General features: G+C 34.4%; 1 protein-coding gene across 3 annotated transcripts in view; it reads left to right on the top strand.

The window, feature by feature from the left end:
• BRWD3 (bromodomain and WD repeat domain containing 3) overlaps positions 1–15,019 on the top strand; it is a 117,231-nt gene extending 102,212 nt beyond the window's left edge. For all 3 annotated transcript variants that reach the window (XM_024738224.1, XM_024738226.1, XM_024738225.1), the window contains 8 exons: positions 3,007–3,063; positions 4,132–4,272; positions 5,150–5,224; positions 6,569–6,718; positions 8,038–8,201; positions 8,565–8,662; positions 9,207–9,365; positions 14,000–15,019. In XM_024738224.1, coding sequence (XP_024593992.1) covers positions 3,007–3,063; positions 4,132–4,272; positions 5,150–5,224; positions 6,569–6,718; positions 8,038–8,201; positions 8,565–8,662; positions 9,207–9,365; positions 14,000–14,754 — 1,599 coding nt within the window. In that variant the 3' untranslated portion in view covers positions 14,755–15,019. The remainder of the gene's footprint in view (positions 1–3,006; positions 3,064–4,131; positions 4,273–5,149; positions 5,225–6,568; positions 6,719–8,037; positions 8,202–8,564; positions 8,663–9,206; positions 9,366–13,999) is intronic.
• Positions 15,020–15,044: the final 25 nt, after the last annotated feature.

Consider the following 15,044-nt stretch of genomic DNA (forward strand, 5'->3'; position numbering starts at 1 on the left):
TAGGTTGTTTCCATATCTTAGCTATTGTGAATAATACTGCAATGAACATGGGAGTACAACTTTATATCTTTGATATCTTGTTTTTATTTCCTTTAGATATATACCCATAAGTGACATTGCTGGATCATATGGTAGTTCTGTTTTTAATTTTGAGGAACCTCCATACTGTTTTCCATAGTGGCTGTACCGATTTACATTCCTACCAACAGTGCACAAGGACTCTCTTTTCTCCACATCCTCGCCAGCACTTGTTATTTCTTTGTCTATTTGATGATAACCATTCTAACAGGTGTGAGGTGATATTTCACTGTGGTTTTCATTTGCTTTTCCCTGATGATTAGTGATGTTGAGTGCCTTTTCATGTACCCATTGGCCGTTTGGATGTCTCCTTTGAAAAATATCTATTCAGTTTCTCTGCCCATTTTTTAATTGGATTATTTGTTCTTTTGCTATCAAGTTGTTTATATCTTTTGGATATTATCCCCTATCAAATATATGATTTGCAAATATTTTCTCCCATTTGGTACATTGCCTTTCATTTTGTTGATGGTTTTCTTTACTGTGCAGAAGCTTTCTAGTCTGATGTAGTTCCACTTGTTTATTTTTGCTTTTGTTGCCTTTTATTACCTTTGCATTTTGTCACATCCAAAAACATTATTGTCAAGACCAATGTCAAGCAGCTTACACCCCTGTGTTTTTTCTTAGGAGTTGTTTTTTTTGTTGTTTTTTTTTGCGGTACGCGGGCCTCTCACTGTTGCGGCCTCTCCTGTTGTGGAGCACAGGCTCCAGACGCACAGGCTCAGCGGCCATGTCTCACGGGCCCAGCCACTCCACGGCATGTGGGATCTTCCTGGACCGGGGCACGAACCTGTGTCCCCTGTCTTGGCAGGCGGACTCTCAACCACTGCACCACCAGGGAAGTCCTCTCTTAGGAGCTTTATGGTTTCATGTCTTACATCCAAGTCCTTAATCCATTCTGAGTTGTGTTTAATGTATGGTGTAAGATAGGTGTCCAGTTCCATTCTTTTGCAGGTGGATATCCACTTTTCCCAGCACAATTTATTGAAGAAACTATCCTTTCCCTATTTTATATTCTTGGCTCCTCTGTTGTAAATTAATTGACCAATGTGCATGGGTTTATTTCTGTGCTCTATTCTGTTCCATTGATCTGTGTGTTTTATGTCAATACCATACTCTTGTGATTACTATATCTTTGTAATATAGTTTGGTATCAGGAGGTGTGATGCCTCCAGCTCTGTTCTTCTTTCTCAAGATTGCTATTAGAATTCTTTTATATGGTTCCATATGAATTTTAAGATTATTTTCTATTTCTGCAAAAAATGCTGTTGGAAATTGTGTTGAATCTGTATATTGCTTTGAGTAGTACAAACATTTTAACGATATTAATTTTTCCAATCCATGAGCATGGACTATCTTTCCATTTATTTGTGTATTCTTCTGTTTCATCAATGTATTATAGTTTTCAGTGTCCAGATCTTTCAACTCCTTGGTTAAATTTATTCCTAGGTATTTTATTCTTTTTGATGCAATTATAAATGGCATTATTTTCTTAATTTCTCTTTCTGATAGCCCATTATTAGTGTATAGAAACACAACTTATTTTTGTATATTGATTTTGTATCCTGCAACTTTACTGAATTTGTTGATTAGTTCTAGCAGTTTTTTGGTGGAGTATTTAGAGTTTTCTATATGTAATATTATGTCATCTGCTAACAGAGACAGTATTACTTCTTCCTTTTTAATTTGGATGTCTTTTGTTTTTCTTGACTAATTGTTCTAGCTAGGGCTTCCAATACTATGTTAAATAAAATAAAAGAGTGGACATCCTTGTCTCGTTCCTGATCTTAGAGGAAAAGCTTTTGGGTTTTTTTCCATTGACCATGAAGTTAGCTGTGAGTTTGTCATATATGGCCTTTATTATGTTGAAATAAAATCTATACCTATTTTGTTATATCTTTTGGATATTAACCCCCCAGGGAGTTTTTATCATGGATGGATGTTGCTCACCTCAGAATGGTACTCTGGGTTAGAATAGAAAATTAAAGTAAAATGTAATCCAGCAATTTTAGAAAGGGAAACCAATGGCTCATGAGCTACTTTGCTTTCTTTTTAAAAAAAAAAATTATTGGGGTATAGTTGATTTGCAATGTTGTGTTAGTTTCAGGTGTACAGCAAAGTGAATCTGTTATACATATACATATATCCACTCTTTTTTAGATTATTTTCCCATATAGGCCATTACAGAATACTGAGTACAGTTCCCTGTGCTAGACAGTAGGTCCTTATTAGTTATCTATTTTATATATAGTAGTGTGTATATGTCAATCCCAATCTTCCAATTTATCGCTCCCCCACCCTTACCCGCCTGGTAACCATAAGTTTATTTTCTACATCTGTAACTCTATTCCTGTTTTGTAGATAAGTTCACTTGTAGCCATTTTCTAGATTCTCTGAGGCATTACCAGTGTGCTTCACCATCACCAAGTTAATAGTGGTGTGTGGGCCTTGCCTCTTTGTATTAAAAAACTAACCCTCAGAGGGATACTTAACTGAATCTTATGTTTTAATACACATTCATATTTTCCCTATAGAAAAGAGATATATTTCTTGAAGTAGCAAAAGATTAATCATGAGTAATTCATGATTATAGTATATTAAATTATCATGTCATATAAAATAAGTTTCTTTAAAAAATACTAACATTTAGGTACAACTTTAGATACCAATCATTGTACTTTCCCCCTCATTTCCTATTCTGATTTAAAGAGAAGCCTCATTTACTTTTCTTCTCCCAGTATATTTTCCAACTTGTATATAGCATGTAGGTGAAGTTTGGAGTGAGTCTCCCTCTCATCTTTGTTCTGTTGGCTGCTCCAATGAGGGAATTAATTGTGATTATATTTGCCATTTCTTTGTAAATTTTATTTAATTTGTAAGACTGAATATAACTTAATATCTTCTCCCACTCTTCCTTTTTAATTTTAGGATACAGAAATGGTTGATTTAGATTCAGATGGTCCTGGTACTTCATCTGGAAGAAGGGTAAGTGGATAAATGAACTGCTGATAAGAAAAAAATTCAGGCTTCCTGTGTCAGGGATCCCTAAGACCAACTCCACATATTTGGAGAGTTGCTAGAAAGACTTATGGAACTCAGTATATTTACTTGTTAACTCATCGCTAAGGTTTATGACAGTGACACAGTAAGGATCACAAGGAAAAATACAGGCAGAGTCTGGAGGAATCCATGTGCAGGTTTCTTTATGTTCTCTCTCTCTCCTCTGAAGGGCCACACAAAGTACATTCTTTTCCCACAGTGAAAATGTAGCAACATGTGTGTGATTAGAGACTGATCTCCCAAAGAATTTATTGGGAGTTTGTTATGTAGACCCCATCTAGCTAGCACATGCCAAGATTCCAGACTCACAGAAAGCAGGAAAGCATAGGAAATGTACAGGAAAGTGAATGTTCAGCACAAGTGACATTCTTTGTACAAACAGTGTGGGCACAGTAAACCACCTTTATTATTTAGAAAAGAGTTCAAGTACCAAGTTCCTAGATGCCAGTCAAGGGCCAACCTTATAAGCAAGCCCTGCTAAAGATAGTCTCAGTTCTGTTATGTTAACTCTGTTCTGCACACTTCTCCTCTATGATAATTAGACAAACATTTGTTGTATATAAGGAAAATGTTCCCTTTCAAATACTGAAGCAGATTGTGTAAAAAAGGCATCAAATAGTAAAGGCAAGAATATATTATGATCACAAAGGATTTACTTAATATATATATTGTTCGATTGTTATTTTGAGAAAATTACAGTGCCATTTTCAAATATTCTTAGCAAAGACTAAGGTATTAAAATTATTGACCTTGTAGATTTTCTTAAAATGAGAATTCAGAATGCTAGAATTATTGCTGTTTCTAAGAATATAATATCCAATTTTTATTTGTTTATATTTTTGCCAGGGAGAATGATGTTTAATCTAAACTAAGAAATTTTTAAATAGCAGCTGCTCTATCTTATATAGATATATATTAACATAGGAAGACAGGAGAAAATCAATGAAGACTTAAGGAAAGAGCTTTTAGATATAATTCTTTTAAAATCTACAGGTCAAATGCCGAGGCAGAAGGCTGTCTTTAAAGTGTAATCCTGATGCTTGGAGAAAACAATGCACAGAACTGTTGGGCCTCATTTATGAACGTGAAGACTCAGAGCCATTTCGACAGCCATCTGATCCTCTTTCCTACCCAGTAAGTATAGTTATTTAACTAATTACCAATATGTATTTCCCATAAATGTCCATGCTAAGTTCTAGTTAAGAGCCCTTTCCCCCCTCTCTTCCTTCCTTCCTTCTTCCTTCTTTGTTTGTATATCTTTGAATTGTGAAAGTGTGTAGTGTGTTTACTCATGACTTTTTAAAATGCCTGACATGTACTTTGTAAATTACACAGTTGTAAACCAAATTTTAATCTAAACATCTTTGCATTTCCTTGCTGCTTTTATTTGGCCTATTTGTTTAATGCATTTTATTAACTTCTAATAAACTTCTACACACTGGAGACCCTTGATAACATATGTCAGCCCTATTTAATTTACAATAAATAAGTTATTAAATATGATCACTTAGAGTAATCAATATACCATATTACTTTTCATCAAAGATAAAAGCATGAGAACTTAAATTACAGGATACCTTTTCTAGGAGTATATCTATTTACATGTTGAATAACCTTTTAGTATAGATAGCAAATCTGTTTTAGCTTTTTCAGAAAAAAGGTACAGCAATATTTCAGAAATACATCAAACTATCCTCTGAAATTAGTAAACATCAATATTCTCTGCATAAAAAGGTTTCAGTTGGGAAAAATATTATTCAAATAAGGAACAAAATTACATTCAACAAAACTTGATTTGTTTTTGTAGGGGGTTTAGGTAGAATAAATTAGTTTTGTATTTTTCATGGTAGAGGAGAATGGTGAATGTAGAATTCCTTCATCTTAAATTATAGTTAGTAAAAACATAATTCCTATTTATGGATCTTTGAGCTTTAAATCATAATTGCATTGCAAGTCTTGATATTTTGTTATGGTGGTCTGGAAATACAATATATCTTCTTTACCCTAATAGGGCCATCAAGAGCAAGAGGGCGAATCCTCTGAGTCAGTTATTCCAGAACGACAACAAGATCCATCTCTTTGTGAGGTAGGCCTAGTAGTCTCTTAAAAGACATATATGTTCTAGTTGTTTTTGTGTTGTTTTACTTTTTTAAATCCCCATACTGTAAACAAACCTTTTATAATTTATAAAGCTATTTTTCAACTTTGCTTACTATCTTTTTACCTTTGTTTGAGATTTTGGTTGTTTATTTTTTGTCTTTTAAACAACACATGCTCTGGAGAGTTCTTTGTAGCATCTGGGTAGATGTTTGTTTCTATAGTTCTAAAGCTACTGTAGCAGAGTAGAAAACATCAATTACACAACATAATTATGTCTGTAACTGCAGCTGATTGTTCCCAGTGGGACTTTATTCAGCAGGCTGACTGGGTCTTTTGAGTTTTGGTCACTGTATTGCATGAAGTTCCAATATTTTTTCTCTATGAAAATCTTTGTTTCATAAGCCATATTATGTTGGAATACACTTTGGTTTTTATAATTTAAGCAAAAAAATTTAAGAAGATACATTAAGATCAACTGTGATTTCTCATACTTTGAAAAATACTTTCTCTTTTTATAATACCTTTCTTCTGCCCCTTCATCTGGCCCTTTGGCTTCTCCTTTGAGAGAAATGTTGTGCTTTTATTTCTTAATGATTCTAAGTAGGATAAAGGATCTAATATTGACTATGGTTTTCACTCCAGAACATGTTTATTATTGGTGGTTGTGGTATACATAAGTATAAATTTCAGATGTAATTCCATATGATAACCCTAGGAATATCTTAACTAGACTTGAAAGATTTAGATTAAAATAGAAAGAATCTTCTCCTACCCCTAACTAATAAAGATCAAACTAATCATGAATCTGAGACTTAAGATTTTAGATGAAGCACAAGTGTCACATTTATTTAAAAACAAAAAGATAGGAGAAAGGCACAAACATGGCCAATTTGATTTTGACCTTCAACTAATGACAGTTTAGGTAGAATGCCCTCATGCCAACTCCCTGGCACATTGCTCAATGAAAGTAGAAGATGGGATTATTCACACAGAATTAAATAGTTCCATGTCACAAATTAGCTACCTATTTCCAAGATATTCCCATCTATGTAGAGATGAAGCCAGTGGCTGTGGATTTTCTGTTCTGTCCCTTGAGAGAGTCATATGGTTTTCTATTGAAGGGTGAGGGCTAAGACCCTCCCACAGACCCCTGCTGTTTCCCTGAGCCACCAAAAGACCTCTATTAAATGGATGGTTTGGGACTACAGAGAGATAACTGGCAGATTAAAGAGCAGTGTGTTTGTTTCATGATGATGCAAATCTCAGTCCCATTGTATTATGTAGTGTTGTTACTCAGCCTGTGTGTTTAATAACACATTCTTCTTTGTAGGATTGTCATGTTATAGACACTCCTATGGACTTCAGCACTGTGAAAGAAACTTTGGAAGCAGGAAACTATGGTAGTCCTCTGGAATTTTATAAGGATGTTCGCCAAATATTCAGCAACTCCAAAGCTTATACCTCTAATAAAAAGTCAAGGGTATGAAAAAAACAATATTAGGTGGATTAATTACCTAAGTGTTTAGTTATATATATCAGGCAATTTTCTTTCACCAGTTTTAAAATTGCTAAACAAGTATGTACTACCATTCTGACATAGTTTCTAAAGTTTGATTCTCAGTACTTTCTCTGAAACAGTTTATTAAGCATGCATTAAAGATACATTTAGCATAGTCATTCTGAAATTAAGCCCTACTTCCTTTCTCCTACCTGCCTCTTCTTTACTCTTAAGTAATACCTGTATTTGCCAGAGAGAAGTCAAGGAAAGGAGTGGTAGAAATTTGAGTACTCTTTAATATGTCCAATAAATAATTTGATAAATAAAAGTGGTTGACAGGATTAATTTATATGAAATATTTAGATTAGCTCTGAATATTTATGTTCCCTTTATTATAACAAATTAGTGAACTATATTGGGAAATTATAACTGTTTATTCATACTCACATTTAATACTTTCTCTGTGTTTTGTCAGTACTTAAACATCTTGAGAACAAAAAAGTAATAATTTTTGTGTTTTCTAATCACTAGTAACTGATTAACTTTTAAATCAATTGCACAGTAGGTATATACATGCTCACTTCCACTTCATATGAAATGAATTTTCACTGATTTCTGTACACATAATTTTTCACACTTGATTTATTTTCTACGTTTACATGTGTACTGATAAATGTTTGTATAATCTTTAAACAGTAGGTTTTATATTTTGAAGCCTTTTTAAAAATATATATTATGAACATTTTTCCATCTTATTATTACTCTTTGAAAACAGAAGAGTAGGTGGTTTTGTGTAGGTGGTTTTGTGTTGTTTAACCAGCGTCCTGGTGCTAGAGATTTAGGTTGTTTTTAGTTTTTCACTTTAAATGAATAATGCTGTGGCTAACATCTTTAACATCCTTGAACGTAATTATTTTGTGTGTGTAATTCTCTGATATTTCCTTAGGATGAATTCCTAAAGATGAAATTATTAGCCAAAGGATGTATATATTTTAAGGTTTTTGGCAAATATTGCAGATTGTCCTTAGAATGTTGTTCAGGTTAAAATACCCACTGGCAATGTATAAGAATGTTTTTTCCTCCCCTTCCCAACATTGTATATCATCTTTTAAAAATCTTTATTAATTTGTAGGTGAAAATGGTATTTTGTTTTAATTCTTCAGGAAGAATTTTTCGAGTGTAAGAAGCACATATATTATGTCTGAAAGGATGATGTTGATATTGTTCAGGCATGTTTATAACCTGTTATTTTTATATAATTAAAGTAGTTGGTAAAACAAGACTAATTTCTACCTTTTCAGATCTATAGCATGACATTGCGATTATCTGCCTTATTTGAAAGTCATATTAAAAATATCATCTCTGAATATAAGTCAGCAATCCAGAGTCAGAAGAGGAGAAGGCCACGGTACAGAAAACGTCTAAGAAGCAGCAGCAGTTCATTATCTAGTAGCAGAGCTCCTAGGTATATTACATTGACATAACAGTTTAGTTTTCAAAGCATCTTGTATGTATTACCTCACTTCTTAAAGTTTATTGACTACTTTGAGGGAATCCAAGAGATTTTTGTGTTGTTGTTAGAACTCTTATACCTGTGTAAAGGTGGCGCTGGTAACCCAAAGCTTTTTTAAATGGATTTTACTATACCAAAACCTTTTTTTTTTAATTTTAATGATTGAAATTTAACTTTGTCCTATTACCAATTTGAATTATTTCACTTAAATTATATTGCATTTCTTCTTTGCTTAGCTTAAGCATCTTGTATCATACTATCATAATATATTGCTAATAGAAAAATTTGTTCATTATTATATATTTTTACTTATAGTCCAAAAGGGAAACAGAAACAAATGAAGTTACAGCCTAAAAATGACCAGAATACCTCAGTGTCTTATGCCAGGACTAGCTCTCCTTTCTCATCTCCTGGTAAATATGTCTTTTGTTTTTGGTGTTCTGTATTTTAGTTTAACTAAAGAATATAGAAGAGGCAGCATGGTTTATAATGCAAGGAGCAGTGGATTTGGATGTATCAATAGAAAAGTTGCATTTTATCCCCAGTTCTCTGTGGCCCTGGGTAAGACATTAGGTCATAGGACTTAGTTTCTTCATTTTTAAAGTAAGGGTGTTAAGACTAGATGAATTTTAAAGTCACTTAGTTTTAAAATTATGTGACTTTATGATTTTTAACATCTGTAATATCTCAGACCACTCATCTATAATATATTTGCCAACCTAAGAGTTGAAGATTCATAATGTGGGGAGGTGGTTTTCTTGGACAAATTTTTCTGACAAACTGCTTGAAAGCTTAATGATGTAATAAAACATTTGTTCTCAAAATATTCATATTTTCTTTAAACAATTTGTAATGTTGATGTTAGAGTGAAATAACTGAGATATAGTTTTAAAAACAGCCTGTTAAATTTTTCTGAAAACATAATTATGTTAACATTACAATCTTTTTAAATGTAAGTTTCAGATGCTGCTGAAGGGCTGTCACTGTATTTACTTGATGATGAACTGGATGGGCCATTTTCTTCATCGAGCTTCAGTGGATATAGCCGAAGTGGAAATAGCCATGACCCAGGGAAAGCCAAATCATTTCGAAATAAAGTTTTGCCGATTAAACAAGGTAAGAAATAAATATGGACAGGGCATTTATTCTTTTTTCCTTTATGATGGCAGACAAATCATTTAAAAGCTGATATATTTAGGTAGTAAAAATTAGCATGTTCTTATAGTTAATGAGGATTTCAATATTGTCAGACTTGAGTCAGATAGGATTTCATATGCAGATTTCCAAACATATCTTTGTCTTTTAAAATAAAATTTAAAATGAGTAGGGAGAAAAAACTAAATGAAGAGATCTTTCCCCAAGCACATAAAAACTAGACTGTTTGACACATTTAGGGTTTTTCATATTATTAAACCATATTAATAAGAGAGGAAAAAAATCCAAAATCACCTTTAAATAGGCCTCATATTTTTTAGGGCTACTTTGTGTTGAAAAGTGAGCCTTCTTTCAGTCAACATCCACTTCTAAAACCTTCCTTTGGTTTCCCAGTTATGTTACTCAGATATTCTCTTCCTTCGGGGGCCTGCTGTCTCAATAATTCAGGGGTTTTCAGACTGTTCTACCTATTTCTGGGTAATCCAAAGAGGTACTTCAAAAATACTCAGAAGAGCTTTCTCCTTTCAACCAGAACAACTCTGTTTTTTTATTTCATGTGATGAGCTTTCATATAACTTTTATTTGAAGAATAAGTTTCACTGCTTAAAAAGAAATCCCTGACCTAATAATTCATTATCAGGTACATCCATTTTGGACTATGTCTGAGGGCATCAGTTATAAATACTGGAAGGTTATTGTTGTTATGCAGACTTTCTTCTTATACTTAGTCCTATGTTATGGACCCTGAGCATGTTCACAGAAAGTTCTAATATGTTCATCTATTTGAAGTTTGTGAAGAATGATTAATATGCTTTTATAAATATCTTTATTGGAATATATATTTCTATTTTATATAAATTTTTAATGAAAGATTAAGTAGCTTATCCATTGTTATTGAAGTATCAAATAACTTAAAAATAGATGTTCTAAAGATATATTTTATATCAGTTATGTGAGAAATATTGAAACTTCAGATTATTTTAAAATAATTAGTACCTTTATTTTTCCAATTTATATCTTTACCCTCTCCTCTGATCCTGCTGCACATTGCATACTCATGGCATTTCTCTTTTTGCCCTTTCCTTCACTGTCAAGCTTTTAGAAAGAATAGCTTATACTTCCTACCTCTATTTTCTTTCCATCTAAACATTCCTTTATGCTTTGTAGTCTGGCCTCTGCCCATACCACTCTCCAAAAGCTTTTCTCCCCCGAATCACCAGTAATCTTCAGTGACCAACCAGTGTCCTTTTCTTAGTCCCCATCTCCTTGATCTCTCTATATCATTGCATGCTATTGACTACCCCCTCTAGGAACTCCACTGCCTGGCTTCTATACTCTACTGATCCTATATCTCTGTTTCTCCTATATTTTGTCTTTTCTTTGGCCTTTCATGCCTCCTATTTGCAGTTTCTCACTTTTTTTGTCTTCTACAAATAAAGGAATTTAATAACTACATCTATCATCTTTATGCTGATGACTCCAAATTCATATATCTAGCCCTAATATCTCTTTATTCTATCAGTCTCATTTCCAGTACTTCTTAAAAAAATTTCCCTTGAGTGCTTATTATCCATTTTTATGTTTCAAGCTTGCTTCTTTTTTTTGCACTCACTATTTTCGTTAATGGCACCATCATCTTCTGAGTCATACAACTTAAAATCTTACAGTGTTCTTTGACTCACCTTTTATCCCCCATAAATGTCAGTTGCTAAGTTTTGTGAATTCTACAACTTTTTAGTATCACTCAAATCTCTTGCTACAGTTTGTATTGCTATCCCCATAGTCTCTAGCCTAGTATAGTAGTCAACATGGGCTGTCACAGCAAGACACCACAGATTGGCTTAAACAACAGATATTCATTTTTAGCAGCTATATTGAGATACCATTTGACATATAAAAATTGTTTATATTTAAAGCGTACAATTTGATATTTTGATATACATATACACCATGAAATGGTCACAACAATCAAACTAATTAACATATCCATCACCTCTACATAGTTACCGAGTGTGTGTGAATGTGTGTTGAGAAGATTTAAGGTCTATCCTCATAGCAAATTTCAGGTATACAATACAGTATTGTTAACTGTAGTCACCATGCTGTACATTTGATATCCAGAATAACTGAATCTTTGTACCCTTTAACCAACACCTTCCCATTTTTCTTCCCTCCATCCCCTGGCAACCTCCATCCTACTCTCTCCCTCTACGAGTATGACTGTTTTAGATTATAGATATAAGTGATATCATGCAATATTTCTCTTTCTATATCTTGCATATTTTGCTTAGCATAATGTCCTCCAGCTCCATGCATGTTGTCGTAAATGGCAATATTTCCTTCTTTTATCCATTCATCTGTGGAAAGACATACAGGTTGTTTCCATGTCTTGACTGTTGTGAATAATGCTACACTGAACATGGGAATACAGATATCTCTTCAAGATGCTGATTTCAATTTCTTTGGGTATATATCCAGAAGTGGGTTTGCTGGATCAAATGGTAGTTCTATTTTTAGTTATTTTTAGGGAACCTCCGTACTGATTTCCATAATGGCTGTACTAATTTACTTTTTCGCCAACAGTGTACAAGGGTTCCCTTTTCTCCACATCCTCGCCAACACTAGTTATATTTTATCATTTTGATATTAGCAACCCTAACAGGTGTGAGGTGATATCTGATTGTGTTTTTGATTAACATTTCCCTGATGGTTAGAGATGTTGAGCACCTTTTCATATACCTACAACAGACATTTATTTTCTCACAGTTCTGGAGGCTCAAAATCCAAGATCAAGGTGCCAGCAGGGTTGGTGTCTGGTAAGGGCTTTCTTCCTGGCTTGCTCATGGCTACCTTCTCCCTGTGTCCTCGTGTGAGTTTTTTCTTTGCATACACAGACAGGGAGAACAAGTGAACACTGGTGTGTCTTTCTCTTATAAGGACACAGGCAAGTCCTGGTGCATTATGGCCCACCTACCCTTATGATTTCATTTAATTTTAATTAATTCCTTAAAGGCTCTACATACAGTCATATTGGGGGTTAGGGCTTCAGTGTATGTATTTGGTGGGGTGGAGTGGGCACACAAAATTCAGTCCATAACACCTAGACTATTAGACTAATCTTGTAATTGTGGTTACCATACAACCCTACTCTTTACTCTCTCCAATTTTTCCAGTCCACTCTCCTGTTTTCCTCCTACCTCTCTTATCTTTGCCAATTGTTCTTTATCTTTAAATGTTGGAATATACCAAGTCTCAGTCCTCAGCCACCTTCTCTCTCTTTACTTGCTCTCTCAGTGAGCTTTCTTATTTCTCTTTACACTAAATGTTATCTCTTTACTGAAAATTTCCAAAATTATATCTCCAACTCTATCCAAGTCTCCCCTGAGTTCTGGACTGGTATATCCACTTGCTTTTTTTCTTTTTCTTTTTCAAATGTCTTGACTTGGATTTCTAGTAGTATTTCTATCTGGAATCTTGATTTTTTTCTTTCCACCAGATTGCCCAAACCTATTCTCCTTCATTGTTCTCTAACCTAGCAATATATCTCTACCATTCACCAAGTTACTCAGGCATAAAACCTAGGAGTTGATCTTCATTTTGTGCTTAACACTTGACATCCAATCCATCAGCAATTTCTGTCAGTTTGAACTATGAAGCTTAGTTCTGGTAGCTCCCCCAGAAGGAAATATTCTAAATCTAATCACTTATCATCACCTCTATTGATACATCTCTCATCATCTCTTACCTAGACCATTGCAATGTACTCCCAACTGATCTCTGTTTTCAGTCTTGCCCCTCCTATATTCCATTCTCTATACAGCAACCATAGCACTCTTAAAAATGTAAATCAGATCCTGTCATTCTCTAGCTTTAAAATTCTCCACTGGCAGTCATCTCCTACTACTTCTTATTTTTCTCTTCTACTCTAATTATACGGGGTTCTTGTTTCCTTCAGTGGAATGTTCTTTACCCAGATCTCACTTCATTCAGTTCTTTTCTCAAATACTGCCTCAGCAGAAAAATTTTCCCTATCTAATATACCCCCCATACATATATTCACACTCTTTTTTTTTTACCCACTTTTCTTTTTCTTTATAACCCATATTAGTACTTGAAGTTATATTATCTATTTGTTTACTTCATTGTCTATCAGGGTTTCCACACTAAAATATAAATTCAAAGATCAAGGACTTTGTCTCATCATTGCCATATTCCAAAGTCCATACAATGCCTGGCAGATAGTAGGTAATCAATAATATTTGTTGAATGAATGAATAAAATTATTCTGATACATGTTCCCAGATTATTCCTTCTAGAGTTCAAGCCCTTAAAATTTCTACCTAGCTACCTCACCACCCATCATCCCTCTACACTCCCCCCATCCCCTGCAAAAAGCAATCAGATAAAAATTAAAACCTTAGTATCTTTCATTTCAAACAGGTTTAAATTCATACTCCAGCACTCTCCATGATTTTACCCCATCTATCTTTGGGCACCAAATGTATTTTGATGGACTTTTAATTTTACTTTTGAACCTAAATAACCATCTTATAAATGTCAAAGCTTAACTTTAAAAATTATTCATCTTGATTTAGATCACTCCCTTGATGGACCCCTTACAAATGGTGATGGCAGAGAGCCCCGGGCAGGAATCAAGAGAAAACTACTTAGTGCATCAGAAGAAGATGAGAGCATGGGAAGAGAAGAGAAAGAGAAAAAAGAAACAAATGAGAAATCACATTTATCTTCCTCAGAGAGTGGAGAGTTAGGATCCAGTTTAAGTTCTGAAAGTACCTGTGGTTCTGATTCTGACTCTGAATCAACTTCCAGGACAGATCAAGATTACGTAGATGGAGACCATGACTATAGCAAATTCATACAAACTAGGCCTAAAAGAAAACTCAGAAAGCAATATGCCAATGGAAAAAGAAACTGGAAGACGAGAGGCACGGGAGGAAGAGGCAGATGGGGCAGATGGGGTAGATGGAGTAGAGGAGGCAGAGGAAGAGGAGGCAGGGGACGAGGCAGTCGAGGAAGAGGTGGAGGTGGCACAAGAGGGAGAGGGAGAGGGAGAGGAGGAAGAGGTGCCTCTAGAGGAGCCACCAGAGCCAAACGTGCACGTATTGCAGATGATGAATTTGATACTATGTTTTCAGGACGTTTCAGTAGACTGCCTCGAATTAAAACAAGAAACCAAGGCAGGAGGACTGTTTTATATAATGATGATTCTGATAATGACAATTTTGTGTCCACTGAAGATCCTCTAAATCTTGGTACATCCAGATCAGGCAGAGTCCGTAAAATGACAGAAAAAGCCAGGGTTAGCCATCTCATGGGATGGAATTATTAACAGTTAATAAATTTAGAATAATTTAAAAAATTTAATGGCCTTCTACTGCAGGGAATTTACCAGGAAATCTACAAAGCAAGTTGTGTGGGGACTTCTGCTTCCTTTCACATTGGTGCTTTTCCATTATGCCAGTATACATTTGTTTCAAGACTTTTGATCTCCACACTTCATTTGTTCAAACAAGCCTTACTCATTAGGCCTTAAATTAAAAAAAAATCTACACACACACACACACACACACACACACACACACACACACACACCACAGACACACAACACATTTACCACAT

This window comes from Neophocaena asiaeorientalis, unplaced genomic scaffold (assembly GCF_003031525.2).
Source record: "Neophocaena asiaeorientalis asiaeorientalis breed wild unplaced genomic scaffold, Neophocaena_asiaeorientalis_V1.1 scaffold186, whole genome shotgun sequence".
In the NCBI taxonomy this organism is placed as follows: domain Eukaryota; kingdom Metazoa; phylum Chordata; class Mammalia; order Artiodactyla; family Phocoenidae; genus Neophocaena; species Neophocaena asiaeorientalis.